This window comes from Gracilinanus agilis, chromosome 4, assembly GCF_016433145.1.
Source record: "Gracilinanus agilis isolate LMUSP501 chromosome 4, AgileGrace, whole genome shotgun sequence".
NCBI classification, from domain to species: Eukaryota; Metazoa; Chordata; class Mammalia; order Didelphimorphia; family Didelphidae; genus Gracilinanus; species Gracilinanus agilis.
The window spans coordinates 458,255,537-458,281,542 of NC_058133.1; the positions used below are offsets into that span (position 1 = coordinate 458,255,537).

Below are 26,006 nucleotides of genomic sequence, written 5' to 3' on the forward strand. Positions count from 1 at the left end.
ATCACTAGTTTTGATTAATTAATGGACATTAATTAACATCCATTGTAAAATTTGAAGTGAGACCTTACTCCAAAATTAGTATTAATAAACTGTGAAAATGCCAGAATTATACTAAAGAGAGGAAAATTAAATGAAAAGTAGTCCTTACATCCACGTAGAACACACTTCTATAAACTTAATTGTTATCTGAGCTATAAGTTCATCTCCATCAGTCCTGTTGGCACTTTTGTAGAAAATACCAGGATAGCAATAGAGGACACAGAATGCTTGATAAGAAAAATACAAAAACACAAGACCTCGTGGTTATTCACATTTGTCCATGGCCACCTCCTCCTAGCTAGGCTGGCTATCTTCTTGGTTCTTTTCCGGTCTTCTAGCTAAGATGGTGGATGAGCTGTGGGCCCCAGCTTGTGAAACGCTGCTTCCGGCTTCAACTCTCAGCGGGATCTCCTCCACTGGAAGTAGCTCACTGTCCTTATTCTCAGGGATCTGCTCAGAGGATGACTCTATTGAATGGCTTGTTTCACTGTTACTTTCTTTCACTTTGATGTTTTCTGAGATTACATAAGTCTCTTCTGGATTTTTATCCAAAATGGGTGATTTCTGCTGTGAAATGTAGAATCCACATATAAATTTTTTATAATTAACTTAGCCTGGAGAATTAATAGTCACAGAACTGAATTCTCATTCTAGATTTATATACTTTTGTGTGAAAAATAAGATTCTAATAAAAACAGTTAAGTTTAGCTTAGCCAAAACATCCTCAGTCTGCTGTACAGTGTAAATGACTTGCCCACTATTTTTAAGATTAAAACCTAAAAGCTTTCAGACTTCTCCCCAGTAAAGTCAATATTAAGTGAAATTAACTATTTTATTCAAATATTATACAAGTAGCTACCCATAATTGTGATTAAGTCTTAAGCACATGAAGATGATAAAATTTCATGTCTGAAATCAATTTTGAGAGATTATTTAGTTCAAAGGCTGTCTTCTAGCAGCAACTAAGTAACACTCCTATTTGAAATATCTCCAGAGAAAGAGATTCCACAGGCAATACCCTACCCTTGCCCATAAGTTCCAAAGGCCTCTCAGGTTTTACAAAAGTTTAAAGATCCATACTCTAAAACAGCGAATGTTCTGGGGTCACTGGGTGGCTTGGTGGATTTGAGAGCCAGATCTAGAAACGGGAAGTCCTACATTCAGATCTGGTCTCAGTCACTTTCTAGATGTGTGGACCTTGGGCAGGTCACAACCCTCATTGCCTACCTTTACCATTCTTCTGCCTTGAAACCAATACACAATACTGATTCTAAGATGGAAGGCAAGGGTTTAAAAAAAAAAAAAAAAGAACAAATGCTCTCTCCAAATTGGGCACTTGGAGATTCATAAGAAAAATTTAACCCTAATTTTTTTTCCTTTGAGTTAAGACTTTGGTCAGACTGTAACATAAAATTAGAAAGATTTTTTTTTTTTTTTTTTTGCATCCTTCACATGGCCTTTTCTCCAAATAATCTCCTTAGAGTGCATATATAGTTGCCTGGGACTCCTAGAGCTGTAACTAGTGCCTTTCTACTGTTTGCTTTCCAAAGAGCTTTTAGTTAAATTTAGTTTAGGTTTTTCAATGAAATTTCACATACACTGTAGTCTCGATAACACCAATCTTGTTACAATAGTTGATTCTTGTAGAAAGTAAAATACTTAACATCAATAGAAACCTTTGTTCTCTTTCTGGAAAACTAGACTCACTTTAAATTTAAGAGGAGAAAATTACTTTAATGCTGACTATATAAAGATATACACATTTTCTATACAATCAAATATTTTAATACGAAAGCTCTATTAGAAGTATTCGGCCATGGTATGAAGAAGCATCAAATGAAACAGTTGCTGACTTACATAGGGGACCAGCTTGGGATGCTCTTCTGCTTTTGCATCTGGTATATCAAATGCCCGTAGGACTTCAGGACTCCTGTTGCCAGTCTGAAATCTCAAGTCAGCATCTCTCTCTCTCAAAAAATCTCCTCTACACTCATCTGCTTTGGAATTAGGGCCTGGATCACTCTGACAAATATGGCTCCGACAACAGAGACCTGTATCACCTGATCCATCACGGCGCCTATAATCAATTTCCCCCTGTGGTCTTCCTTTCCCTTGGTGCAGTGCTGGGTACGGTTCTCTCTCTGAGTCTCTTAAATGTCGCCATACACCAAATGATTTTCCTGCGCCATAGCAGAAACCCTAATAAGCAAAATCAATAAAGATAAATTACAACTACAAAACTTACACATCTAATATACATGTATGAGCACATAGATGTTTCCTCAAGTATTTACTTTTAAGTATAGCACAGAACAAACTAAATTAGGATGCCAGTAAAATCCACATGTACTTTCAGTAACTGGATATGAAGGTATATCAGATAAACATCTTAAAATGCCAATTTACTTGAAAGAAGCACATTCTTTGAGGGGAGGAAAGAATAGAACCAGGATATTGATTTAATTTATAAAACCACTTGATAGTAAATAGAATGTTTTAAATTAACTCAAATAACAATAATAATGATAGCTAATAGTTATATAGTGCGCTTCCTATGTGCTGGGCCCCGAACTAAATACTTTATAATTGTTGTCTCATTTGATCCTCACTCAACCCTGGGAGGTAGGGGCTAGTATTATCCCCATTTTACAGATAAGGAAACTGAGGTAAAAAAGAGATTAAGTATCTTGTCTAAGGTGAGATAGCCAGTAAGTGTCTAAAGTTAGATTTGAGCTAAGGTCTTCCTGACTCTGGACCTAGAACTATGTCACCTAACTTCCATTAGTTAAATTGAAGCTAAGTGACATAGTGGATAGAGTAACAGATCTAGAGTCAGAAACTCATCTTCCTGAATTAAAATCTGATCTCAAACACCTCTTTGCTGTGTGACCCTTGGCAAGTCAATTAGCCCTATTTGCCTCAGTTTTCTCATCTATAAAATAAGCTAGAGAAGGAAATGGCAAATTGCTCCACCGTATCTGCCAAGAAAATCCCAAATGGGGTCAAGAAGGGACACAACTGAAACATAAAGCTTTGTGAAATAGGTTTCTATGTATTATTTAGAGGTGGCTTCTATAAAATATATATTTAAAGTATACATTTTAAGATAATTTAAAATTATATGTAGATATAATGCCCAGCACCTCACATTCTGAAGCCTTTTTCAAGGTCAGATTCGTTTGCATTTACACTTACATATATTGTCTCTTTTTGGCTCATGTACTAGGATATCCTTTGAGAATATCAGACTACATAGATACATATATAAAACTAGTAACTAGATCTCTCCAGGTATTTGTAAAACGAACCCTGAGATTCCTGTGCATACACATTCTATTTAGGGTGACCTGAAAGTCTCAGTGTAATGTTAACCTTTAATAGCTTAAATATCCCATTTAATTCTAAAATGCTATGATTCTTATTCTTTTACATGTAACAGAAATAAATATAAGAAGAAAAGTTTTGTTTCAGAAAGCTGTGCATGTCTGGACCAAGACCAGTATGTAAAACAAAGTCTTGCCTTCGTAAGCCCCTTGAAGAGGAAATGATTTTAATTTCCACCTGGATGTCCCACAGGCATCTCAAACTCAACATATCCAAAAATAGTGCTCATTCTCTAAGTTCAAATACCAAGTGTACAAGAAAAAGTTACTAGAACTCATTTCTAAAAATTCTAAAAACAAACTCTAAAATTACCTGCTTTTAAAACAATATACATAAGAGTAAATGCAAATGAGCCTAACCTTTGTCACTTAGATTATCAAATTATACTTTTAAACAAAGAGAAGTAAAAATCTTTTAGCACTGATTTTTTCTCTAAAAACTTAAGTGGCAACAATGTCATATACGAACCAATACACCCAGAGCCAAGATGATCAACACTGGAATGTGAAGTAATACTGGTATTTCCTTCATAAGGGCTCTCATAAATTCACCAGTTCCTTGTCCAATATACTTCAATGGCTCTGTTACAAAATTGGTAAAAGTAACCGCCAATGCCTACAACAACAAATGTTCATTAGAAACACTAATTATGTCTTCTGCCAGCCAATGACAAATGTAAACAGAGTGAGCCAAAGTCACCGTGTACCTAAGATGGAGTGCCTTTTGTTGGCACTGCCATATGCAAATTAGCATCAATATGAATATGATGTTGTTACTTGAAATTAAGAGTGGCCTTTTGACAAGTCAAAGTTTCCCAAGGGAAAGACTTTAAAACACTTAAGTCTATGGTAACTACACAGGGACTCTTGACTCACTCTGAAAAAGTAATTTTTACAAAGTATATTCTCTACCTTTGTTGGTGGAACCAACCAAATGGGGTTAACTAATAGTAGCTCATAGTACTTTTGGCAAGGGTCATCCCGAAATGTCCATGAACTTCTAAGCCATTCTATTTAGGGGAAAGAAAAAGAGAAGAAACCTTATTTTAATAAAGTAAAAAGTTTCACTATTTTCATTTGTTCCATTTTGATTTTTATTCTCCCCTCTTCCATTTTAATTTGTCTATAATTTTTTAACAAGTTTCCCAATATTCTCAATTTTTAGCTGTTTACTCAGTAGAATCTAATTATTTGGTGCTTCTTAACTTAAAATGATTCAAAAGACTTGATGCTAACTCCCCAGTGCTAAAGTAAAATAAAGTCAATCTACACACAATCAATAAGGCATGAAGGGAAAAAAAACTTTCATGAGAAAGGAGATGTAGTTCAAGAAGTATCACAGTGACAATAAACCATAGCCTATGATGGATCAAGCCAGAATTCATGTAAAAGGCTAAATGGGAACGGGCAACAGAATTCACATAACAATCCAAAGCCAGTGAATTCTGCACAGGAAGCATACACTATGGAAGGCATGATTGGTATAAGGGAAAAAATGGCTGGTATTACACAACCTCTTTGCCCAAGTTTCTTCTTTTATGGCAGTGGTATGCTAGCCATAACTCCTGCTTCAACAATGATATGGGCCTAAAAACAAGAAATTTTTCATCAAATTGGATAGAGTAATTCTAACTAAAGATTAACTCACACTACAATTTCTAAATATTTCTCATTTTAGATAAGAATAGCCTTCTTAAAAGAAAGCAATTTTTCCTTTATTCTGTATAAAAGTAGAATTATTATATTTAAATTAACTTCCCATGACTATTTTCTAGAATGCTGGCTTTGCATACCTTGAAGTTTAAAAAATCTGAATTTTTAACTAGCATTTTCAAAGTCCCCAAACTTAAATCATTCCTGTTTTTAATCAATCTTCCAACATAGAGTATATTTATAAGAATGTTTATTCACAGCTTGACCCTAATAAAGTTTCAGACTGTTATAATACTTCAAGGCTGCATCTGTATGACTTCCTCCCCACCGATGATGATCACAGAATCTTTCCTTACTTCCTCCTAACATCACAAAGGTACATTCACTCCTCCCTAACCCAACTTGAGGGCTCATTCACCATGCTGAAGTCCTTGCTCTAGGGCTTTTTTTTTTTAAAATCTAAGGAGTGATGGGCAGCAATTCTTGCTCAAGGCAGTGATGGGCAAACTACAGCCTGGATCTGGTCTGTGGGGAATAGTTTGCTCATCACTGATCTAAGGAATACCTGTGGAACTAGCACTCAGGAATTCTATTGGTTGTTTCTCATGCTCATTAGAATGACTGGCCCACCTCCTTTTCCCATCATTATGCCTATGATAACGTCTTCTGTGCCACTTTGTGCAGTCACTATTGGTAACATATTGCATCCTGTCTACACTACTATGAATCTTTCCCTTGTCATCTGTCTTACTTAAAACTCTAATTCTTTTGAGCTCATGTTCCATGATTTTCAGCCAAAGCACATTACCAGGAGAATTCTGATGTTAAGGCTTGTGTGGCAGAATAGTTTGCCATCACTGAAAGTATTCTAGCCGAGTCCAGTCTTCCCTTCTTATTCAATTCTGGACCCAGATATACATATTCATGGATGAACTCAATGGATCGCTCATCTAGCTGTTGAATCTGAGTAATAGTTTTAATTAACTTGATATTTTCAACCTGGATAGTTAGAATGATTGCTTACATTTCTGTGGATTTCACCAATATCTTCTGGTATTCAAGGGCTGATGCAATTAGGACAACATATTAAGGATAATGATGCTGATGGTAGCATCTATGCAGTGCCTACTATGTACCAGCTGTTTATTTCACTTAACAATGAGCAGAAGGCATAGTGGAAGTAGCATTTGATTGGGCTCTCACACATATCAACTAAGTGACCTTGACAAAATCACTTTGCCTCTATGATGTCGAGTATGCTCATCTATAAAAGGAGTAAGTTGAACCAGCTGAGTCTCAGGTCCTTTCTAGTCCAAATACTCTTATGATTTCATGAAGAGAAGAATTTAGAGAACTTTGCTATCAAAAGACAATCTTTTTAGGTTGGACTCTGCCCTTTGCAGGATACTGATAAATACCTTAAGTGAATATGTCTCCTTGCTTTAAACTGATTATGAAATCAATACTCTGTAGAGTTATCTCCAGACTCACATCTGTCATTGAGTCCTGCAAAATACTTATATTGAAATTTCTTCAAGGCCATTACAAGAAAATTATATCTATGAGAAATACACTGCCTTAGAGAGGTTATTTATCTTATCTGTATCTTAGCTATTTTTTTTTAAACAAAAAATGAAGCTTCTGAACAATTTCAAATACTCACATGGATCTATGATCTCATTCATTTCAGAAATCTCCAATGGTGTATAAATGTAGCCTCTATCCATACCTACCCATCCTATGTAACTCTTTTCCTTATCTTCCCAAAAGTTCACAAGAGGGTCAACCAAACACGTTGGAGACCTTCCCAGATTTTTTTTTTCCATCACATCATCAGTGGAGCAGTCTAGTTGTTCATCTATCAACCCTCACCCTTTTCCTATTCAATTCCAGCCCAACAAATTATCTACCTGTATTGTATGTCCCAAATACACTCAAATACAGCTCTATAGTTTTGTCACAATCTAAAGAAATATTTTTCATCCACTTGGTCTTTCCTACATGGATGGTTAAGTTAAACTCTTTTGAATGGTTATATATCTCCTAGAAAAAGCTCTGCAATGTTCCATGGCTTAGAATCAGCCCAATCTCATTTAAAGCAAGAGCATCTGGAGGGTCTCTCTAATCCCAAGAAAATAGTCACAATTTGGACTGTGGCAAGCTGGATCTCTTCCATTAACCCATGAAACAAAGAAAAATTCTGGACAACTGCTGGTTCTAAATCTTAAAAGGAATTACTAAGAAATATTCACAAACTTAAAAAGATGATTCTAGCTTTTAGCAATTCCAGCAAAACGACTATGATTTACTTATCTTTCTCTCTGACAATATGTTAAGGCAAACAGAGGGTCTCACCAAATACACCTCCAACCCAGTCTATCTTCTCAGCACAAACATTGTTTAATGGTTCCAATTTGGCAACTTCAGCTTGATGTTTTGCAAAGGCTAACTATTAAAGACAGAGAGGAAAAATTTTAACTGATATAACAAAGATACCATTAATTAAGTAAACTTCCTAACATGTTCCAATTTTATTTCAAGCATTCATTTCATCATTATACTATTTCTTTTTAAAAGTTTGATCTTCATTTATTATAAAAAACATATTTCAATCCCAAAACTAAATGGGAAAAAAACAATTAAGACAACAATGTTTAAAAAACAATTATTTTACATTCTTTTTATAAAGAACTTCCACAAGGGAAAAAAATGACATAATTTGTTTGGATTTTCAACACCAGCCTAAATCAACATAGTAAATCCACAGGAAAATATATTCAGGTGATAGTACTCAAACACATATTCTATGAAGAACATTGTTACTAAGTTTGACATCATTTTGAAAATTTTATATATTCTAAAGGTTTAAGGAAATGAAATGCTAACAACAGATACAAAAAGCAATGATCACCTTGTATAATCAAGAGTAAATAATTTAAGACTACTCATAATCTATTATGTTATCAAGGATAACTATTTTTAGTCAAAGTAATAAATACCTTATATAAATAGATCCAATTCCATCCAAAACTAACAAGGAAACTGATGAATAAAACACGTTTTAATTGAGTATACCAACGAATATATGTCCATAATTCCGTAGCTATTAACATAACAATGCACAACAAACACAGGAGTACCTGGAAACCAAAAGAAAACAGAATTTGAAGCCACTACTATGAAATGACTCCCCTGTCTCCAAAACCTTATGGTTCAAAAAAAGCAAAACTTCTGCCTACTTGAGATATATACCTGGATATAGTCTCAAGCAATGAATACTTATTTATTCAGTACCCACTATGAGCAAGGCACTACGCTAAGCAGTGGGAATAGGAATGCAGAGAATACAATAATCTCTTATTTTCAAAAAGGTTACATTCTAATAGGGAAGCTGTGAAGTTGGGATTAACTCTCCCCTCACCCACTTAATCATCAGAAGTTATACATCCCACTTATCTTTAAGTATGGGGAGGTCTGTGACCCAAATGTGTGATAGTAGGTGACGAATCAGAATCAATGGCTGCCCCCCTGGGCAGTCCCCTAAGCAAAGCTTTAGCTGTAATGGGTTGACATAAAAGTGGAAGGAAGGCACAGGAAGTGACAAAAGGAATGGGCTTTAAAAGTGGCAAGAACTTCCTGTAACTAGGTCTTTGGCCTTCAACTTGAATTTGAAGGAACTCCTACTTGGGACCTCAGACTGCTCTTGGATTTTTCCCTTAGAACTACAATGTGGGTAAGTGAAAAAGACCAACTCCTTTTCCTGGCTTTTCCTAGAGGTACTAGCCTCCAGAAAGGCCCCTCGTCTTGAAGGGGGCCTTGTGGCTAAAACTCTTGTTTAATTTACCTCTGGGCCCCCTTTTCTGGGGCCTCTAAAACCCTGCCTGATTCAGACCAGGCTAAAGTAATTATCTTCACTCTCTGATTTCCTTACTTTCACTCTTTCCCTCCATTTTATAAATTGTTTAAAAAAGTCATTCTAACTTGAGTAATAATTACAGCAACCACATTTCTCATATAGTTAGTCCAACTCTTTAATATTTTACCCCTTACACAGGAAGGGTAATGATGACCAGTGAGGTTAGAATGATAAGTTAAGCCAGGCTATAAAGGAATTTTTTTTAAAAAGAAGAAAATAAGGAAAGCTAGCAACAGGGGAAAGATACAATCAGTTCTGCACTTAAGGAACATTATGACTTTGACAGCAGTATATAGAATGGACTGGAGTGGCAATAGATTGGAGGCAAGACCAATTAGGAGGCTGCTGAGATACTCTAGGCAAAAAATGATGAAGGCCTGAACTATGGTGGTAGTATACAAGTTGAGAGGATGTTTTAAAAGTAAAAATGGTAAGATGTGGCAACTGCCTTGATATAAGATGAGGAAGAGTAGGAAGGCCAGAATAATGCCAAGGAAACCTAAGAGAACAAAGCATAGAAATAGAGAAATCTAAAAAAAGAAGATTGGGGTAGAGGGAAATAATAAGTTTTGTTTGGGGCATGCCGAGTTTAAGATATCCCAGTCTAAAACATCCAGAAGGTAAGAGTCTGATAGGCAAATGGTAACTGATAAATGGTAAAACACAGGAAAGAGACAGGCTGGATATAGAAATCTGTCAGTCATTAGCAGAGATAATTAAACCAATAGTCACTGATGTTACAGAGAGACTACAGAGGGAGGTCAGAACCCTAGGGAACATAAAAAGAAATATTCAAAATATAATTCATTACCTTTCTTCCCTAACCCAACCACTCATCTTTATTTCCCTCTTTCTGTTGAGGGCACCACAATTTTTTCCAGTCAGTCAAATTTACAATCTGGGAATTCACCTCAACTCTTCACTTTCAGTCACCCCACCCCCACCTCAAACCCCACTACACTGACTGGCTTGCTATATCCCTTTACATGACATTTCCACCTTCCACCTTTGGGCCTTCCCACAGAAGGACTTAGAACACTCTCCCTCTAAACCACTAATTCTCAGAATCCCTAACTTTTTTCTAAACCCTTAGCTTCTATCTTAGAATCAATCCTGTGGTATTGGTTGCAAGGCAAAAGAGCGGTAAAGGCTAGAAAATGGGGTTCAAGTGACTTTTCCAAGGTCACATAGCTAGGAAGTGTCTTGAGGCCAAATTTGAACCCAGGACTGCCCATTTCTAGGCCTGGCTCTCAATCCACTAAACCATCTAATTGCCTCCCCTCTCCCTTCCCACTCCACCCCCAGCTCTTTTTCAAAGCAATAATGATAATAATAATAGCTGGCATTTATATAGTGCTCACTATGTGCCAGGCACTGTGTTAAAGCACTTTACAATTATCATATCATTTGATCCTCACAACGACCCTAGGAAGGAGAGGTATGATTATTATCTGCATCTTACAGCTGGGGCAACAAGTAAACAGAAGTTCAGTGACTTGCCCAAAGTCATACAATTGCAAGTATCTGAGGTCAAATTTGAATTCAGGTCTTCCTGACTCTCTAGGCCCAGCACTGTCTTCTATATCACTCAGATAATACGAACTGTAAATTGTTTTAGTTCTTTTGGAAAGCAACATAACATTATGAAACAATAGTTAGAAAACTGATTGTAGGGCAGCTGGGAAGCTCAGTGGATTGAGAGTCAGGCCTAGAGACAGGAGGTCCTAGGTTCAAATTTGGCCTCAGACACTTCCCAGCTGTGTGATCCTGGGCAAGTCACTTGACCCCCATTGCCGACCCTTACCACTCTTCCACCTAAGAGCCAATACACAGAAGTTAAGGGTTTTAAAAAAAAAGCCTAAAAAAAAAAAAAAGAAAACTACTCTTTATTTTTATCTATATGAATGTTTTGTTGATGTTTATTAATTTTATCATAAAAAGTAAAGAAATAAATCCCCTAGTCATCTTACCATAAATACATTATATGGATCCACACCAAAGGTTGTCTCAAAATTCCATTTCCAGGTCTCAAAATTATGAAATTTAAAATTAATTAAGATATCACTTAGTGCATCATCTAAGGCTCCTGATTTCCAGTCTTCTCCACTGAGAAACTTCTGGATTTCTAATAATGTCTCTTTTTTAAGGATAATCTCAGCATCATAATGCATAACACCTCCATCCTCAGTGGGCTAAATAAAAGGGGAAAAAAAGACTTTTAATAAAAAATTTTGCATTAGAATATTTGGAAGTTAAAATGTCATTTTTGGAATAACAAATTAATCCTAAAGAACTTACAAGTGTATTTCACAACAAAGCAAATTTAGAGTTAATATTTTTCTGTGGCATTTCTACATTTATATTTTTTACACTTTATTTCTATATCTTAGATTTAGTTTTAAGAAATCCCCATTCTAAACTGTCACTTCTTCACTTCTTCCTCTGCCTATTCACTGACTACTATGTTATCTATACTGTCCGCCATAATCTGGCTTCTCTTGTTTGTCTGAAAAAATTCACTTTGATGTTAGCATTAAAGTATCTACTATAATGGAAAACACACTAGCTCTGAAGTCAGAAATCCTGGGTTCCAATCCTGCCCGTACATGTTACCTTGGGCAAATCACTAAATTTTCCTGGGCTTCCCATGTCTATAAATGATGGGGTTGAACTAGATATTCTTTGAGGTCCCCACCAGCTCTAAATCTATGATCTACAATGTCTTTGTTGAAAGTGTTTTGAAAAGTCTAATATCTTGTAAAAAAATGCAAACACTGAAGACAAATGATCTCAAAAAGCAACAGTAATCTGAAAATTAATGGAATTATATAATTTGCCTATGACTTTTCTTAAATGGTGGGGTCTGATAACTGAAATCACTTTTTGAAGTAATAATTTTATGTTTCCTTAATCAGTTGATTGAAATAAGAAACCCTTCTTTCTTTTAAAAAAAAAAGATACCAATATTTCTATTTGACATCTAAAATTCTTTATAACCTGGGCATAATCAACCTTCCCAAGTTTATTATACATTGCTTCCTTTCATATACTCCTATGGTCCTACCAAGCTGGGCCTTTTGCTCTACTTCAAACATAATATTCCATTTCTAATCTCGGTGCTATTACTACATAGCCTGTCCTCTCCTTCCTAGAACACACCCCTTTCTTGCCTCTCACTCTTAGGACTTTTAGTTTCCATAAAAGTTCAGAACAAATGGCACTTCCTATGTGAAGTATTTTCTCACACATACCTCCAGACCACTTGCTAGTGAATCACCCCCCCCCCAAAATATCCTGTATATTTGGTCTATGTTTGTTTACACACACACACACACACACACACACACCAAAAACCTTTTTATTAAATGTTTTCTAGATAGTCTGTGTTAACCACTAGACATACAAATAAAAAGCAGTAACAGTGTTTGCCCTCAAGGAGCTGACATGCTAATGGGGGAAGATATCATACACACACCATAGTGGCACATATTAGGGAAATAGAGGAGATAAAAGGCCACCTCAGAGGCTAATAGGATAATAACACAGAGGGAAGAGTCACAACTAAAACAATTAGAAAGAAGGGGGAAACAAAGACTCAGAATCTAAAAGGGTACCTTAGACTGCCTTTTAGACAAATAAGAAATGGCTGAACAAATTGTATATTAATATAATGGAACATTATTGCTTCACAAGACTGACAAAAGAGGTTATTTCAAATAATACTGGGAAGCAGAATGATAATAAAGTAAAATGAGTAGAACCTGAGAACGATTTATACAAGAACAATGCTATAAAGAAAAACAATTTTTGAAAGACTTAAGAACCTTAGAAAATCACTGATCAATCATGTCTCTGGAAGATCTATGAAGAAGTTTATTAAACCTACAAGGTACAAATAATTTGGACACAAACACAAACATTTTACTAGGCTATGTTTATTTGTTATGTGATTCCCCATCTGTCCCACCCCCCATTTTTTACTTTATTGCAGGGTTGGAGAAGATTAGAAATAGTGATACCCAAAAAATAAAACCAGGAAATTATAACTTTTTAAAATGTACAGAAAAAAAAAACAAAAAGGAATTCAGAAAGAAGCACAAAAAGAACCATTTTAAAAGAAATTCAAGTAATTTATCATACATATATTTTAAGCAAGTAGTATGAAAAGGAGATTCATGTTTTCATATAGAATCCACTTTTGGGGTTCTTTGTGAATGGAAATGCTCTTTTTTGGGATATTTAAGTTGAAAAAAATTTTTAGAAAAACTATCAATCAGAAATATCTTTAAATTTTTGACAGCACCATAACTGTTACTAATATATCTAATGCCAGCCAATGTTAAACCTGTTTTTATTTATTATTTACCAAATTCTAATGAAAATTCAATTTTAAAATAACACTCAATAACATGAAGAATCTTGATTTTTGATTTCTCAACATAAAAAATTTGGGGAAATCCAATATTATGTAATAGCTTAGTTTTCACAACAGCCACCATATTAAGCACCAAGAGGAAAAAGCTATTTAAAGAACTCATTTTTCACCCTTTTTTAAAATTAGATAATCACTTTACTGAATACAGCCAAAAAGTGCTAAAATAATGAAAGACTAGAACTCCACTGAAGATTTCTTAGAAAAGCCATCTGTTTATAAAATTTCAAAACAGTCCAAAATACTAGCCCAACTTTATTACATAGGCTCTTTATTCTCCTATATGCAGAGACTGAAATACCTCCTTAAAAAAAACACAAGAAATAAGGGAGAAGTGAATTTCTAATTACTACTGATTCAGCAGTAAAAATGAAAGGAAATTTTTTCAACCCATGTGACACAATAGAATAAAAAGATGTGACAGTCTCTGCTTCTTTAGTCTTTTCTTTTAAAAATCTTTTTATATAATTATAATTTATCAATAATAAAATATTGACTAATGCAACAATTTTCAAATACTCACAAGTCCAAGTTTTCCAGCTTCAATTAAAATTTTATTTAAGTATCTCCTAAAAACATGATTACTCTGGCTTTCATAATCTTTTCTCTTTTTCTTTTCACACTCATCAATCTGTAATTATAGGTTAAACTCAAGATTAGTTTTTGTCAAAAAAATTTAATAACAAGTAAAGATGAAGGGCAACTAGGAGGCACAGTGGATAAAGAATGGCTAGACTAGTGAGGAGGACCTGGCTTCAAATCTGGCCTCAGATATTTCCTAGCTATGTGAACCCTGGGCAAGTCAGTTAATCCCATTTGCCTGGCCCTTGCCCTTTCAGTCTTAAAGAGTTGTTACTAGGCCAGAAGGGTTTAAAAAAAAAAAAAAAGTAAAAGTGACATTTCTAGTTAAGCACACCAACCAAAATAAAGTTTTGCTGACTCATCAATAATTTTTCATGCTTATTATTTATGAACTATACCAGCAGCAAATAACCTGCCTGACCAATGGGAAAAGTTAAGTCAAAGGACAGGAAGGAAATTCAGCAGTCACTGACCAAAGAGTATTTCTGCTTGTTTCCTTCTTTATCATTTTCTGGTTAAATAACCAGAATCTATTTTAAGAGAGTTTCAGATTATGAATAGGGAAAGCAGATCCATCAATAGTAATAATTATAAAAAAAATAGCTAATATTTATGTAGAGCTTACTTTAAAAATATATTATCTCACTTGATCCTAACAACTTTGTGAGGAAGGTATTATAATTTTATCCCCATTTTACAGATGAAGAAAAGGAAGTCAAGAAAAAATGATGGACTTGCCCAGGTTCACAATGCTATTGAGTGTCTGAAGTCAGATCCTGTAGAGCTCCAGACCTCCGGGAAGAAGAGGCTCTGCTGTCCTCAACATTCACAAGTTCTTTCTATTACTTACACCACCATTTCTCTCATCATAGCATTACTGAAATATACAAATACAGAATTCCTGGAATATTAAGTCCACTTTCATTGATTGCCAACTCACTGGTTGAAAACTGTGGGAGTTTTAGAGAATGAATGTATTTATAGTCTCTTTTTTTAAAAAACAGTTATTGATCCAAAGCCATAAAATCTAGAACTAAGCATTTTTTATAAAACTGTCCCTTTTTGTCTTATGGAGATACTTTTACAAAGTCGTTAATTCTAGTTTTAAGACTTTGAATTAAGGCAGCAAGGCATTATAGATTAATCGTGTAGACACTTGATGCACTAATTCTCCAAGGCTATAGGTAGCAAAGATAAGAGGTTCAATTGCACTGAGAAAAGGAATTTCATTATTTAAATAAAATCACAAGGTTCAGTCCCTATCCTTTGTTTGTTAATGGTAGCCAATTTTTACTTCTCTTATTCTCTATCTCAACACAACACATTTTCAGAATAATTTTCAAACCAAATTTTCATATTTGTATATGAAAGTAATGTAATTAAATTAACTAAAGAGTTAATAATAATACCATCTGTAACAAATAAATATCTACTCTGATAAAGACAATTTTATCAATTATAAACTAGTAATACATCCATTCTAATTAATGATCAAGAGTTAATATATAGAAAGAGGTCAGAAAAAACAACTGAGAACATTTTCACATTAACAGAAAAGTTCTGAAAGAATCTAACCTTGTAAGTTAAAGAATCAAGTCTTTTATAACATTCTGACATTTCTTCAGCACACGACAAGTTGGAATCTGTAAGACTTATTTCCTTCTTTTCTGGTTTTCCATAGTTCACCTATAATAGAACAAAGGTTTCAGTTCTTAAGAATCACAGTATCTCTGAGTTGGACCATATAGGCCAAACTTCTCAATTATGTGGAAATTCCATCTACCCTCTGCTTGAATACTTCTAGTGATGAGGTACTCAACATATAACAAGCAATTTCCACATACCTCAAAGGGTTATTGAGTTCAAATAGGATGTAAGAAAAATGTTCTATAAACCTTAAAGTGTTAAAAAAAATACATGTTAGAAATTGTGGTATCTGTTGGTGATGCAATACTATTGTGCTGAAAGGAATAATGAACTGGAGGAATTCCGTGTGAACTGGAACAACCTTCAGGAATTGATGCAGAGTAAAAGGAGCAGAATCAGGAGAACATTATACACAGAGAATGATACACTGTGGTACAATCAAACATAACGGACTTCTCTACTAGCAGCAATGCAAGGATCCAGGACAATTCTGAGGGACTTATGAGAAAGAAAACTAGCCACATTCAGAGGAAGAACTGTGGGAGGAGAAACACAGAAGAAAAACAACTGCTTGATCACATGGGTCAATGGGGATATGATTAGGGACATAGACTCTAATCGGTCACCCTAATGCAAATATTAATAATATGGAAATAGGTCTTGTTCAATGACACATATACAACCCAGTGGAACTGCTTGTTGGCTATGGGAGGAGGAGAAGGAAAGAATATGAATTATGTAACCATGGAAAAATATTCTAAATTAAATAAAATTTTTCAGGTAAAAAAATGTCAGTATTTTGGAGAAAAGCATCCTTTTTCATTTTTAGATAGCTCTTAACTTTGGATGTTGAGTTTTCAATTAATTTCGTCTAAAGTTTCAAACACTACTTCCAAATACAAGTTAGGATTAACAGACTATCCCAGAGCTGACATCACACTAATGTCTACTACTTAAACTTATTTTCACATGTAAAACCAAAAATAAGCAGGTCAGTTTTAAGAACAAATAAAATGACTTACAACTAAATCCAATTCAACCATTATTGGAATATTTATTTTATATCTATTATGTTTAAAGCACCTATGCTACATGCTGAGAATACAAACACGAAATGGAAAACTGTCTCTTGTCCTCAAGGTGCAAGCTTCTAGCAGGCAAAGAGAATATTCAATTCAATGATCTCATAGCCCATCACAGCTTAAAAAAAAAAAAGACTCATTCTATAAAATTAAAGTGTCTCTTCTCTTTCACACATGCAAAAATATAAAAAATAAAAATCTACCTGAGGAGCTTTTCTCATTGTTCCAGAAGCAGCATCATAATTAAGCATATCTGTAGGGTCAACCCACTCATCATCATAAGCATATCCAGGTACCATGAACAGAAATATACATAGAAGCAAAGAATTCAGCATCCTGAATGAATCTAAATAAAATGGAAATATTCATATGCATTACTTAAATAATAACCATTTTAGTAAAGAAAACATGGTTTCATTCTTTCTGACTTAAAATTTTTTAAAATTTATTTAACTAAGGAACATGGAAAAAAAATCATACCTAATACTAGATTAACATACCATTGGATTAAAAACAACGATTTTGTATAATCAGTAAAGCTGTCTCAAGAATTCATTAGAAAATGAAGCTGAGAGTTCTCTTAATAAGGAGATGAAAATTTAAAAAACCTGAGAATATTATTAAAAAGGTAACAGAACAAAACAGAGAACTTAAGATAGATACTTCCAAATCAAATCAGACTGGTGTCTTAGGTTTGGAAAATTCTAGAACCCTGTGGAAAATAAAACCTGCTAGGGAGGGAGAAAATATATTTTGCTTATGGGTTACAGCAAGTTATTTTTGATATTTTTATGGGTGCCTCTTTTCAAGTTTTTTCATATCTCAAGTGCTGACAAACGAATATGCATTTATTATTTAGTGCTTTGCAAAATGATGAGACCCATGCTATAACCTACAATTGTGGTTACCCAGACAAAAATTACAAACTGTCTATATGTATCTGGAGATTTCCCAGAGTAAATTCTGGACAGGAGCATACTGAGATAAAAAGTAAGTATATGGTATTTGGGAGTAGCCCTTAGGGTTAAACACTGTCTGTAGGAGCCCAGAGCTAAGGGTCCAAGCATTATAGTTTACATACAAATGGTGAAAATGAGATTGAAGGAGATGAAGTGATTTGTCATGGTCACACATCTCCTAAGCATCAGTGGCAGAATTTGAACCCTGTTTCCCTGACTCTTCAGGCATGATATGTATTGCCATGTTGCCCCTCCAAAATGTATATGCCAGGAATCAGAAAATATGAAAATCAAAGAGGTAAGTCTTCAAAGATCTGCAAGGTAAGAGTATTTCTGGGAAGATGATAGGAGAGGTTACAAAGAAACAAAGTTCTTCAAGTTCCCTTAAGAAATAGCTATAGAATGGCAGAAATGTCTAATGACAGAGGGGTTGCAGGAAAACTGGTACACTCTTGTACCAGACTGTGAATTGGTCCAGTCACTCTGGAAAGCAATTGGAAATTCTGCTCAAAGAGTGACTAAATTGTGCATACACTTCTATCATTACTAGGCCTGTTCCTAAAAGAGATCAGAGAGGAAAAGGACTTGCACGGACAAAAATATTCATACTAGCTCTTTTTGTAGTTGCCCTCAAACTGGAAACTAAGTATCCACCTATAGGGGGATGGATAAACAAATTGTGGCAAATTAATATAATATTACTGTGCTGTAAGAAGCGGCCAGACAACTTTAGAGAAAAAAGGGAAGGTGAATAAATGCAGAATGAAATGTGCAGAACTAAGAACAATTTTGTGAACCTGAAAACTGATACCAACTTTATTCTGCACCATTTATTATTGAGAATTATATCTAATCACTGGAATCTGTACTTGGGAATTAGTTTGATTTTTTTAAAGGGGGATGGGCAGCTAGGTGGCTTAGTGAATTGAGACAGGCCTACAGATGCGAGGTCCTGAATTCAAATCATAGAGTTCCTGGCTGGGTAACTGGGCAAGTCACTTAACCCGCACTGCCTAGCCAAATACACACAGCATCGATTCTAAGATGGAAGGTAAGGATTTTTTTTTTTAAGTTTTTAAGATAGTTTGACTTCTTTATAAGCATTTAACTCCCTCATCTTTCCCCATATCTCTGGGCTACAGTTTGAACTCAATCCACCTGACCCTGAAAGGGAGGAAGAATTAGTCAACATGGTCATAAGATGTTTTGCCAGGACATAAGCTTATCACCAGAACGTAAATCAGCTCCCTTTTCCCCATGGTCATGGGTCCTGGAGATCCCTGTATACATCAGGACAAATATAAACCTCTAAAACAGACCAATTATTATCTTAGTTTAGTTTTCATCACGGAATTATTTTTATTACCTCATACCTTTCCAGCAGTATTTTTAAAAAGCTATCAAAAGGAACCCTGGCTGCTGAGAGGTTTAGGAATCTCAATTTATTGGCAACTGCTGATCTACTTCTTTTAATTAATTAAATTAACTTAAATCAATTAACTGTACCTCAGTTTTTATCAAAGATTTTCATTTCTAACACTTACACACTAACAACAGAGAGAGAAAAACAATTTTGAAAGACTTTGGAAGTCTGATTATTGCAAAACTAAACCACAAGTCCAAAGCACAGATGAATCATGCCATTCAGCTTCTGTTAGTGATGGACATGAAGTCCAGAATGAGACGTGTTTTTAGATATAAACATTTTTATTATCAACAATAATACCTGGCATTTACAACCTTGGAAATTAGCTGCTTTTACAATCCTCATTTTACTGATAAGATAACAGAGGTATCTGAGCTAGATTTGAACTCAGGATTTTTTGTGCTCAGCTCTATTGTTCTATCAAATGTACCATCTATATCTGATGTGGGAATTTGCTTTCCTGGGTAGATCACGCAGGTTCATTGTGACTATTTTAAAAAATTGTTCAATAGGGGAGAGACCATAGAAAGAAGAGAGAAGATACTTATTTAAATAAATAATTTCAAAGTAGCAAAGAGGGTCATCAAAAAGAAACAAAATTGCTAGAAATTTTTAGTGAAAATCAAAGCTCACCCAAAAGCATGCCAATATTTTTTTTTAATTACAGAGAATGAAAAGCTAGGTGTTTCAGTGGATTGAAAGCCAACCCTAGACTAGAGGTCCTGGGTTCAAATTTGACCTTGGACAGTTCCTAGCTTTGTGACCCTGGGCAAGTCACTTAACCCCAATTGTCTAGCTCTTACTACACTTTTGCCTTAGAACTAATATTTAGTATCAATTCTAAGGAAAGGGTTTTAAAAAAGCAAAGGAAATGAAGCAACTAAAATATTATCCAGTTACACCAGAAACAATTCAAGAAACTGATAGAGGCATTCAAAAGGACTGCAATAGTAATCAAGCAGTTAAAGAGTGAATAAAATTATCCAACAAAATCTGAATTAAAGAAGGAAATGAACTAAGAGTTTTGGAATCAATATAGATGTATTTGGGGAGAATGATTTGCAGGGAAAGATCCAGTTCATGAAACTTCAAGATTATAGAAAATATTAGAAAGAAAAAAAAACTCAGAACTACTGATACTAAGTAAAACTCAACAAACACAAATATAAATAAAATGTTCTACAAAATTTCAACCAGGAGAAACTTAAAACACATCTCACTTAAGTATGTTCTCATCAAATGTAAAAACAACAAAGAAAAACAATCCTAAATTTCCAGAAAGGTAACAATCACATATCAAAAATCATCAATCAGTTATGCCACCAGAATTTTCTATAAAGCAAATAACAAATAACCATACACACACAAAAAATTCAAAGCACAGGCTTTGATTACAAAACATTTCCCAGCAAATTTTAGCACTATTTTAAAGTTAAAAGTGGATATTTAAAAGGCAAAAAAACTTCTAAGAATTTATGGCTAACAATACATGAATCAAAAGTTCTTTTGTAGTTAAACTGGAAACCATAGAAATTTAATTGGTTGTTATAACAGTTAACCCAACTCCCAACTTAAAAGCCTTCATCATGAGTTAAAAAATTATAGAACTATATTATTAAATTATTGAATCATTTTTAGAAAGCGTTAGAAAAAGGAAGCACTTTACTGAGGAGAAAAAAAAATTTTTTTTTAATCTTAACTAGCCCATAGCTTATTTCCTGGGTCTCTCCTTAGCTCCCCCAGGCTAGAAATGCAGCAACTCACTCACAGGCTCAATCCCACTGATACCCAACATAGACCTCACTTTTCTCTGCTTAAGATATTGGCCAATTTGCATCTCCTTGAACAACCTAGTAGTACTCCAATCCCAGAAGCTCACATAATTGTTGCTAAACTTAGGGAACATCTCATCATATGTGCTTTTAAGGTTTATAATCCACTTAAAGCACACAAGTATTATTATCTTCATTTTACATATGGAGAGGAATCAAGGTGGTTCAGAGAGATTAATGAATGACTTGCCCAAAGTTAGTATGTGGTCAAACAGAACTGGGATTTCGATCCAGGTCTCAAATGAACAACAAATACAATTTTGGGAAATTGGTTTTTTCCCACTACACCAAATAGAAGAAATAACTAGAAATAAAACATAACCAAAATAATCATACTTTTTGATTCAATGAGATACTTGCCCAGCAGTTTCTTAATCTGGAGTCTATGATTTTTTTCAATAACAATTTCAATATAACTGGTTTCCTCTGTAATCCTATGCCCTTTATTTTATACATTTTAAAAGCATTTTGAAAATAGGTCCATAGTTTTCCCCAAATTTCCAAAGGGATCCATGACACAAAAAACAGTTAAAAACTCTCATACTAGAGGGACTATATCCTAATGGTGTAATTAAAAGGAGAGAAAAAGATCTGTACAAAGCTAGTCAGACACTTTATATTTTTTAAAAACAAGGCTATATATGTATATTCATATGCATGTATATACATATATACTAGTGTGTATCTAAAGACTGGGGGGAAAGCTGAACAAACTGTTGTGTACCAATGTAGGGCTATTGGGTCATTAAAAATGACAAACAAGAAGGACATAAAAATATGGAAAGGCTAATACAAAGAAATGCAAAATGGAGGGAAGAATTAAATGACCTATCAAGGCTCAAGGATCATAAATTTAAAGATGAAATCTTAAGAGGTCAGGCAACCCAATCAGTCTCATTTTATTGGAGGAAACTGAGGCCTAGGGAGGTAAGTGGCTTGCTCCAGGGGATCACACTATATAAAATATACTGTGTACACAAACCCACATATATGTAAAATATGCTTTATGTAGCATATGCATATATTTTATATACATAAAACATACTATATAAAATAGCAATACACTTTCTAAGTACAGAGGGAATAGAAATAGAAATTAGAAAGTGATTTAATGGATTTTCATCTAGTTCAAATTTACATCAATCAATAAACATTTAGTGACAAAAGACAGCCTCTGCCCTCAAGGAGCTTACAATTTAGGGGAGGAGACAACACGAAATAGATATATGCAAAGGATAAATAAGAAATAATTTTAAAAGGGAAAGTCCTAAAATTAAGAGGGTGGGGAGTTGGAGAAAGCTTCTGGGGAAAAGATTATTAGTTGGGACTTAGGGGAAGCCAGGGACATCTGTCAGTCAACATTTATGCAGCGTCTCTAGGTAACCGGCCTTGGACTAAACTGGGGAATGCAAAGGACGCTAAGGGCAGTTCCTGCTCTCAAGAAGCTTAACAGCGAGCCAACGAGAGAGGAATCGGGGTGACCGCCTCTGGGGAAGGAGGGTGGCGGGTGGTAGACAGGGGAAGGGTGAAGAGAGTACTTTTTCTCAACAGCCAGGATGAGCCCAACCTGGACGTCCCCCTTCCTCCCTCTTGGGCTTATGAAGCGGAGGCCCGGATCTTCCCGCTTCTTCTCACCCTGCTTCTCCGAACTCACACGGCCTGTGACCTCCGCGGGGCCAACAAAGAGCAGTGCAGAAGGCACGGAGAAGGCCGAGTTCCGGATCCAGACCAAGGATGAGGGAGGGGGCGGAAAGGGTTCCCTAATAAACAAGCTCACCCCAAATTAGGGCCTTCAACCCTCTCCCACACGACGGATGAGAAAACCTCAGCACAGAGAGAACGCCTTCCTCTCCCCCAGAATCTGGACGCTGCTGCCCACCGGGGATCCTACACCTGCCGGTCCCCTTCCCGGGGTATCACAGACACACAATAGCCGGGGGCATTCTCTCAGCCGCCTAGGCGCCCGACGTAAACAAACGGACTGACGCCTTCGGATCACTCGGCAGGAGTCGCCACGAGAAACTGACGGTTCGAAGCGGGCGGAGCCTTTTCCCTACGCGCCCTAGAGTCGAGGGCGTAGGGAGCACCGAGCTATCCACCCACCGCGCGTGCGCCAACCGTCGCATCGCATCGATGCGTTCTGCCTTCCCCTCCGATCCCCGATTCTTCTATGCTATTTGGTCGGTGCCTTTCAGTAAGGACTTGTGAGAGCGCCCAGGATCATGGCACCATTTAAAAAAAAATCAAAACTTAATATTTCTTTTCACTTCCTCCCACATCACCATCAGAGGAGAAAAACACCTTTGTAATTCAAATCAATAAACTTTATGTGCCAACTTACTTTGTACTGACATAATAGGCATAATCAAAAAGCATCCATTGATCATGTCCAGAATTATGTCATTCTGCATACTGAGTCTCCGGATTAGGCTTTCTTCAAATTCTCTTTTCTCTGAGAATCATGGTTAGTGTTAACTTGGAAAAACACAAACTACAAAAGTAATCAGCAAAACCAAATCTTTAACAGGAAAGAGATGGTGTTTCAATATTCCGCAGCCACAGAGTCAAAAACCTAAAAGCCACACAGAGCCAAGGCTCCGGGAATAGCGTCTGAGAGAAAGCACCCCCAAAGAGCATTCTCCAAATTACAATAGGACTCGGGACTTGTATGCCTTTTGGGGAACTGAAGTCAGGGAAGTATGATTGATTGGCTTTACCAAGACTACAAGGAAATGAGAAGTCCAAGACAGGATTATCAGGGAGAGGCTGATGTTTTACTATGAATACATGTCCACTAGTTCCACCTAAACTGCCCTCATTAAGTATGTTAAGGTCTATTGTTCAGTCTGAAATGGGTCAGTCTGGGACTTCACTCCGGGTGTGTTCTCTGGGTCTGGGGCAAACTTGGGATTTCCAAAATTCCAGTAGACATTCGTCATTATGTTGATCAGTTTCTAAGGCTTTCATAATTGTTCGTTTTTTGTTTTGTCAACTTGAAATCTGGAAACCCCAAGTTTGCCCCATTTCCCCTGAGAATACACCTGGAGGAGAATCTCTGACTGCCAGTTTCAGACTGAACAATAGACCTTAAAGAATTTTATTATCCCAGCTTCTCAAATGCTAAGTACCCTTTTAGTCTTAGAAGTTTCCCCCATTGTATCAGAGATGGTTCCCAAGAAGACCAACACCAGGGCAGGAACCATCCTTTTAGTATCCATCATAAAGTAGGTGTCCTAGCCTCTGGCTAAGGTTTCTTTCCCAAGCCTGCCAGTGGAGTTGTAGCCATGGTAATGTCAATCAATCATATTTCCCTGTCCCTCAGTTTCCCAAAAGACTATATAAGTTCCCCAAATTCTTTTGTCCTTTGGAGTTGTCACTTAGTGCAGTGTCACTCCCAGGGATATAGTGGCCAGAGTCCCAGGGTGTAGACCCTGTAAAAGTTTTGGCCCTGGGCTCTGAGTAAAGGGCCAAATATTGGACTTATATCCCTCTCCTGATTAAAGACTTGGCTTTTCTGACTACTTTAGTAGTTGTGTGTTCTTTCCAAGTTAACACGAGCAATAGAAGCAATATCAGTAGCTCCAAATCAATATCCTTAAAACCCTGGTAATAGTAAGTGATAGACCCTTCGACAAAAGACAACATTCCTCTGCCCTTTGCACAAAAGCCAAAAAAAGACCTGGTGGATGGAATGTGACAAGTTAGTTAACTCTTACTAAGTGCAAGACCAGCATCTTTTAGAAGAAAACCTTGTAGGTGGATCTTATCTTTCCAGCTCTCCCCCTCTCCCTTTCCCCCCTCTCTCAGCTTCTTGCATAAATCACCACTAGCACCTTTGAAAATGTAGACACCTTCCATTAATACCCCACTGCCCAGACCATTAGCATGCCCTAATAACATTGCAAAAGGTGCCTACTTGAGAAAAACCCAGGCTAAGAGATAAATCCTGAAAAGAGACTCAGAACAGCATCTCAGAGGAGTCATGGCTCAGTTTTCCCTTGAGAAAACAGAAACTAAATGTAACTCCCCAGTTACCTGCCTAGCACAAAAAGTTTCATAAATTGCCCCTAATTACTTTGTAAAATACATTCAGACCCTGAACTCTGACCATTCCTAAAAATGTCATTTTGAAAGACAGTTTCACAGTTCAGGGGAGATGAGAATTCATCAGAGTAGCAGGATGCCAAGATAAAAGATGATCAACGTAATGCCATAAATGACATTATGTGAACTAAATATTATGTTCCTTTTCCCTATAAATTGAGTTTATCTGTCAGTATTCTGGCATCTTGTCTTGAGCCCTTGGCTCCTGTGCAACAAGCTAGTAAAGCTGTGATCCATTTGCCCTTTTCTCTTGGCCTCTTATATTTTATTTTGTGGGTACTCCTGGGGTACAACCCAAGATTGGGGCCCCCCAAATCTACTTCAAACACGGGGATATAATTGATATACAGACAGCACCTGGTCTCAAGGTGCTTTCAATCTAATGGGGGGGGGGGAGATAATACACAAAAAGAGGTAACAAAGAGCGGTAGGAATGGGACCCCAAGGGGGTATCTTGTTATGTGGAGTTGAAACAAGGTAGAGCAGCAGATGCAGAGTTGGTAGTCTAGTTTCTGCTCTTTATATATAAAGAAAGGCACTGGAGGAGGCTGAGGGAGGTGGTGTATGACTCAGAATGTAGAGCCAGAAGGGACCTTAGATATCCTCTAATACAGATGCAATGAATTGAGAGCCAGGTCTAGAGACTCAAGGTCCTGGGTTCAAAACTGGCCTCAGACATGGCCTAGTGACATGGGTATTGTGCAGAGATGGCAGGGGCCCTGTACCCCTTAACTCAGACAGGCTGTGAACAGGGAAATTCCCTTCCCCCTCCCTGCCCTTGTGATTCCCCAGGCAAAGACCTGGACTTCAAGTTGAGATAGACTAAAGAGATACACATCCAGTACACACCTGGATAGCCTAAGCCCTGAGGGTCTCAGACCCAATGCCTGAGTGCAAGAAGTCATGTCCACCCTATGGGAAAGGATACAAAAAGGCTAGAACTGGGGTACT

At 36.2% G+C, this 26,006-nt stretch overlaps 1 protein-coding gene across 2 annotated transcripts; it reads right to left on the minus strand.

The window, feature by feature from the left end:
• Positions 1 to 229: 229 nt before the first annotated feature.
• CLCC1 (chloride channel CLIC like 1) lies at positions 230 to 22,934 on the minus strand. 2 transcript variants are annotated; one of them, XM_044675922.1, is made up of 11 exons: positions 22,729 to 22,934; positions 16,938 to 17,080; positions 15,581 to 15,691; positions 13,947 to 14,054; positions 10,962 to 11,183; positions 8,075 to 8,215; positions 7,431 to 7,524; positions 4,335 to 4,432; positions 3,892 to 4,038; positions 1,897 to 2,238; positions 230 to 603 (listed from the first exon to the last, which is right to left on the minus strand). In XM_044675922.1, the coding sequence occupies exons 2-11, from the start codon at positions 17,067 to 17,069 to the stop codon at positions 334 to 336; spliced, it is 1,665 nt and encodes a 554-aa protein (XP_044531857.1). In that variant the 5' UTR covers positions 17,070 to 17,080; positions 22,729 to 22,934; the 3' UTR covers positions 230 to 333. The 2 variants fall into 2 exon arrangements, with proteins under 2 accessions (XP_044531857.1, XP_044531856.1); XM_044675921.1 differs by having other exon boundaries at positions 230 to 606.
• Between the last annotated feature and the right edge of the window lie 3,072 nt (positions 22,935 to 26,006).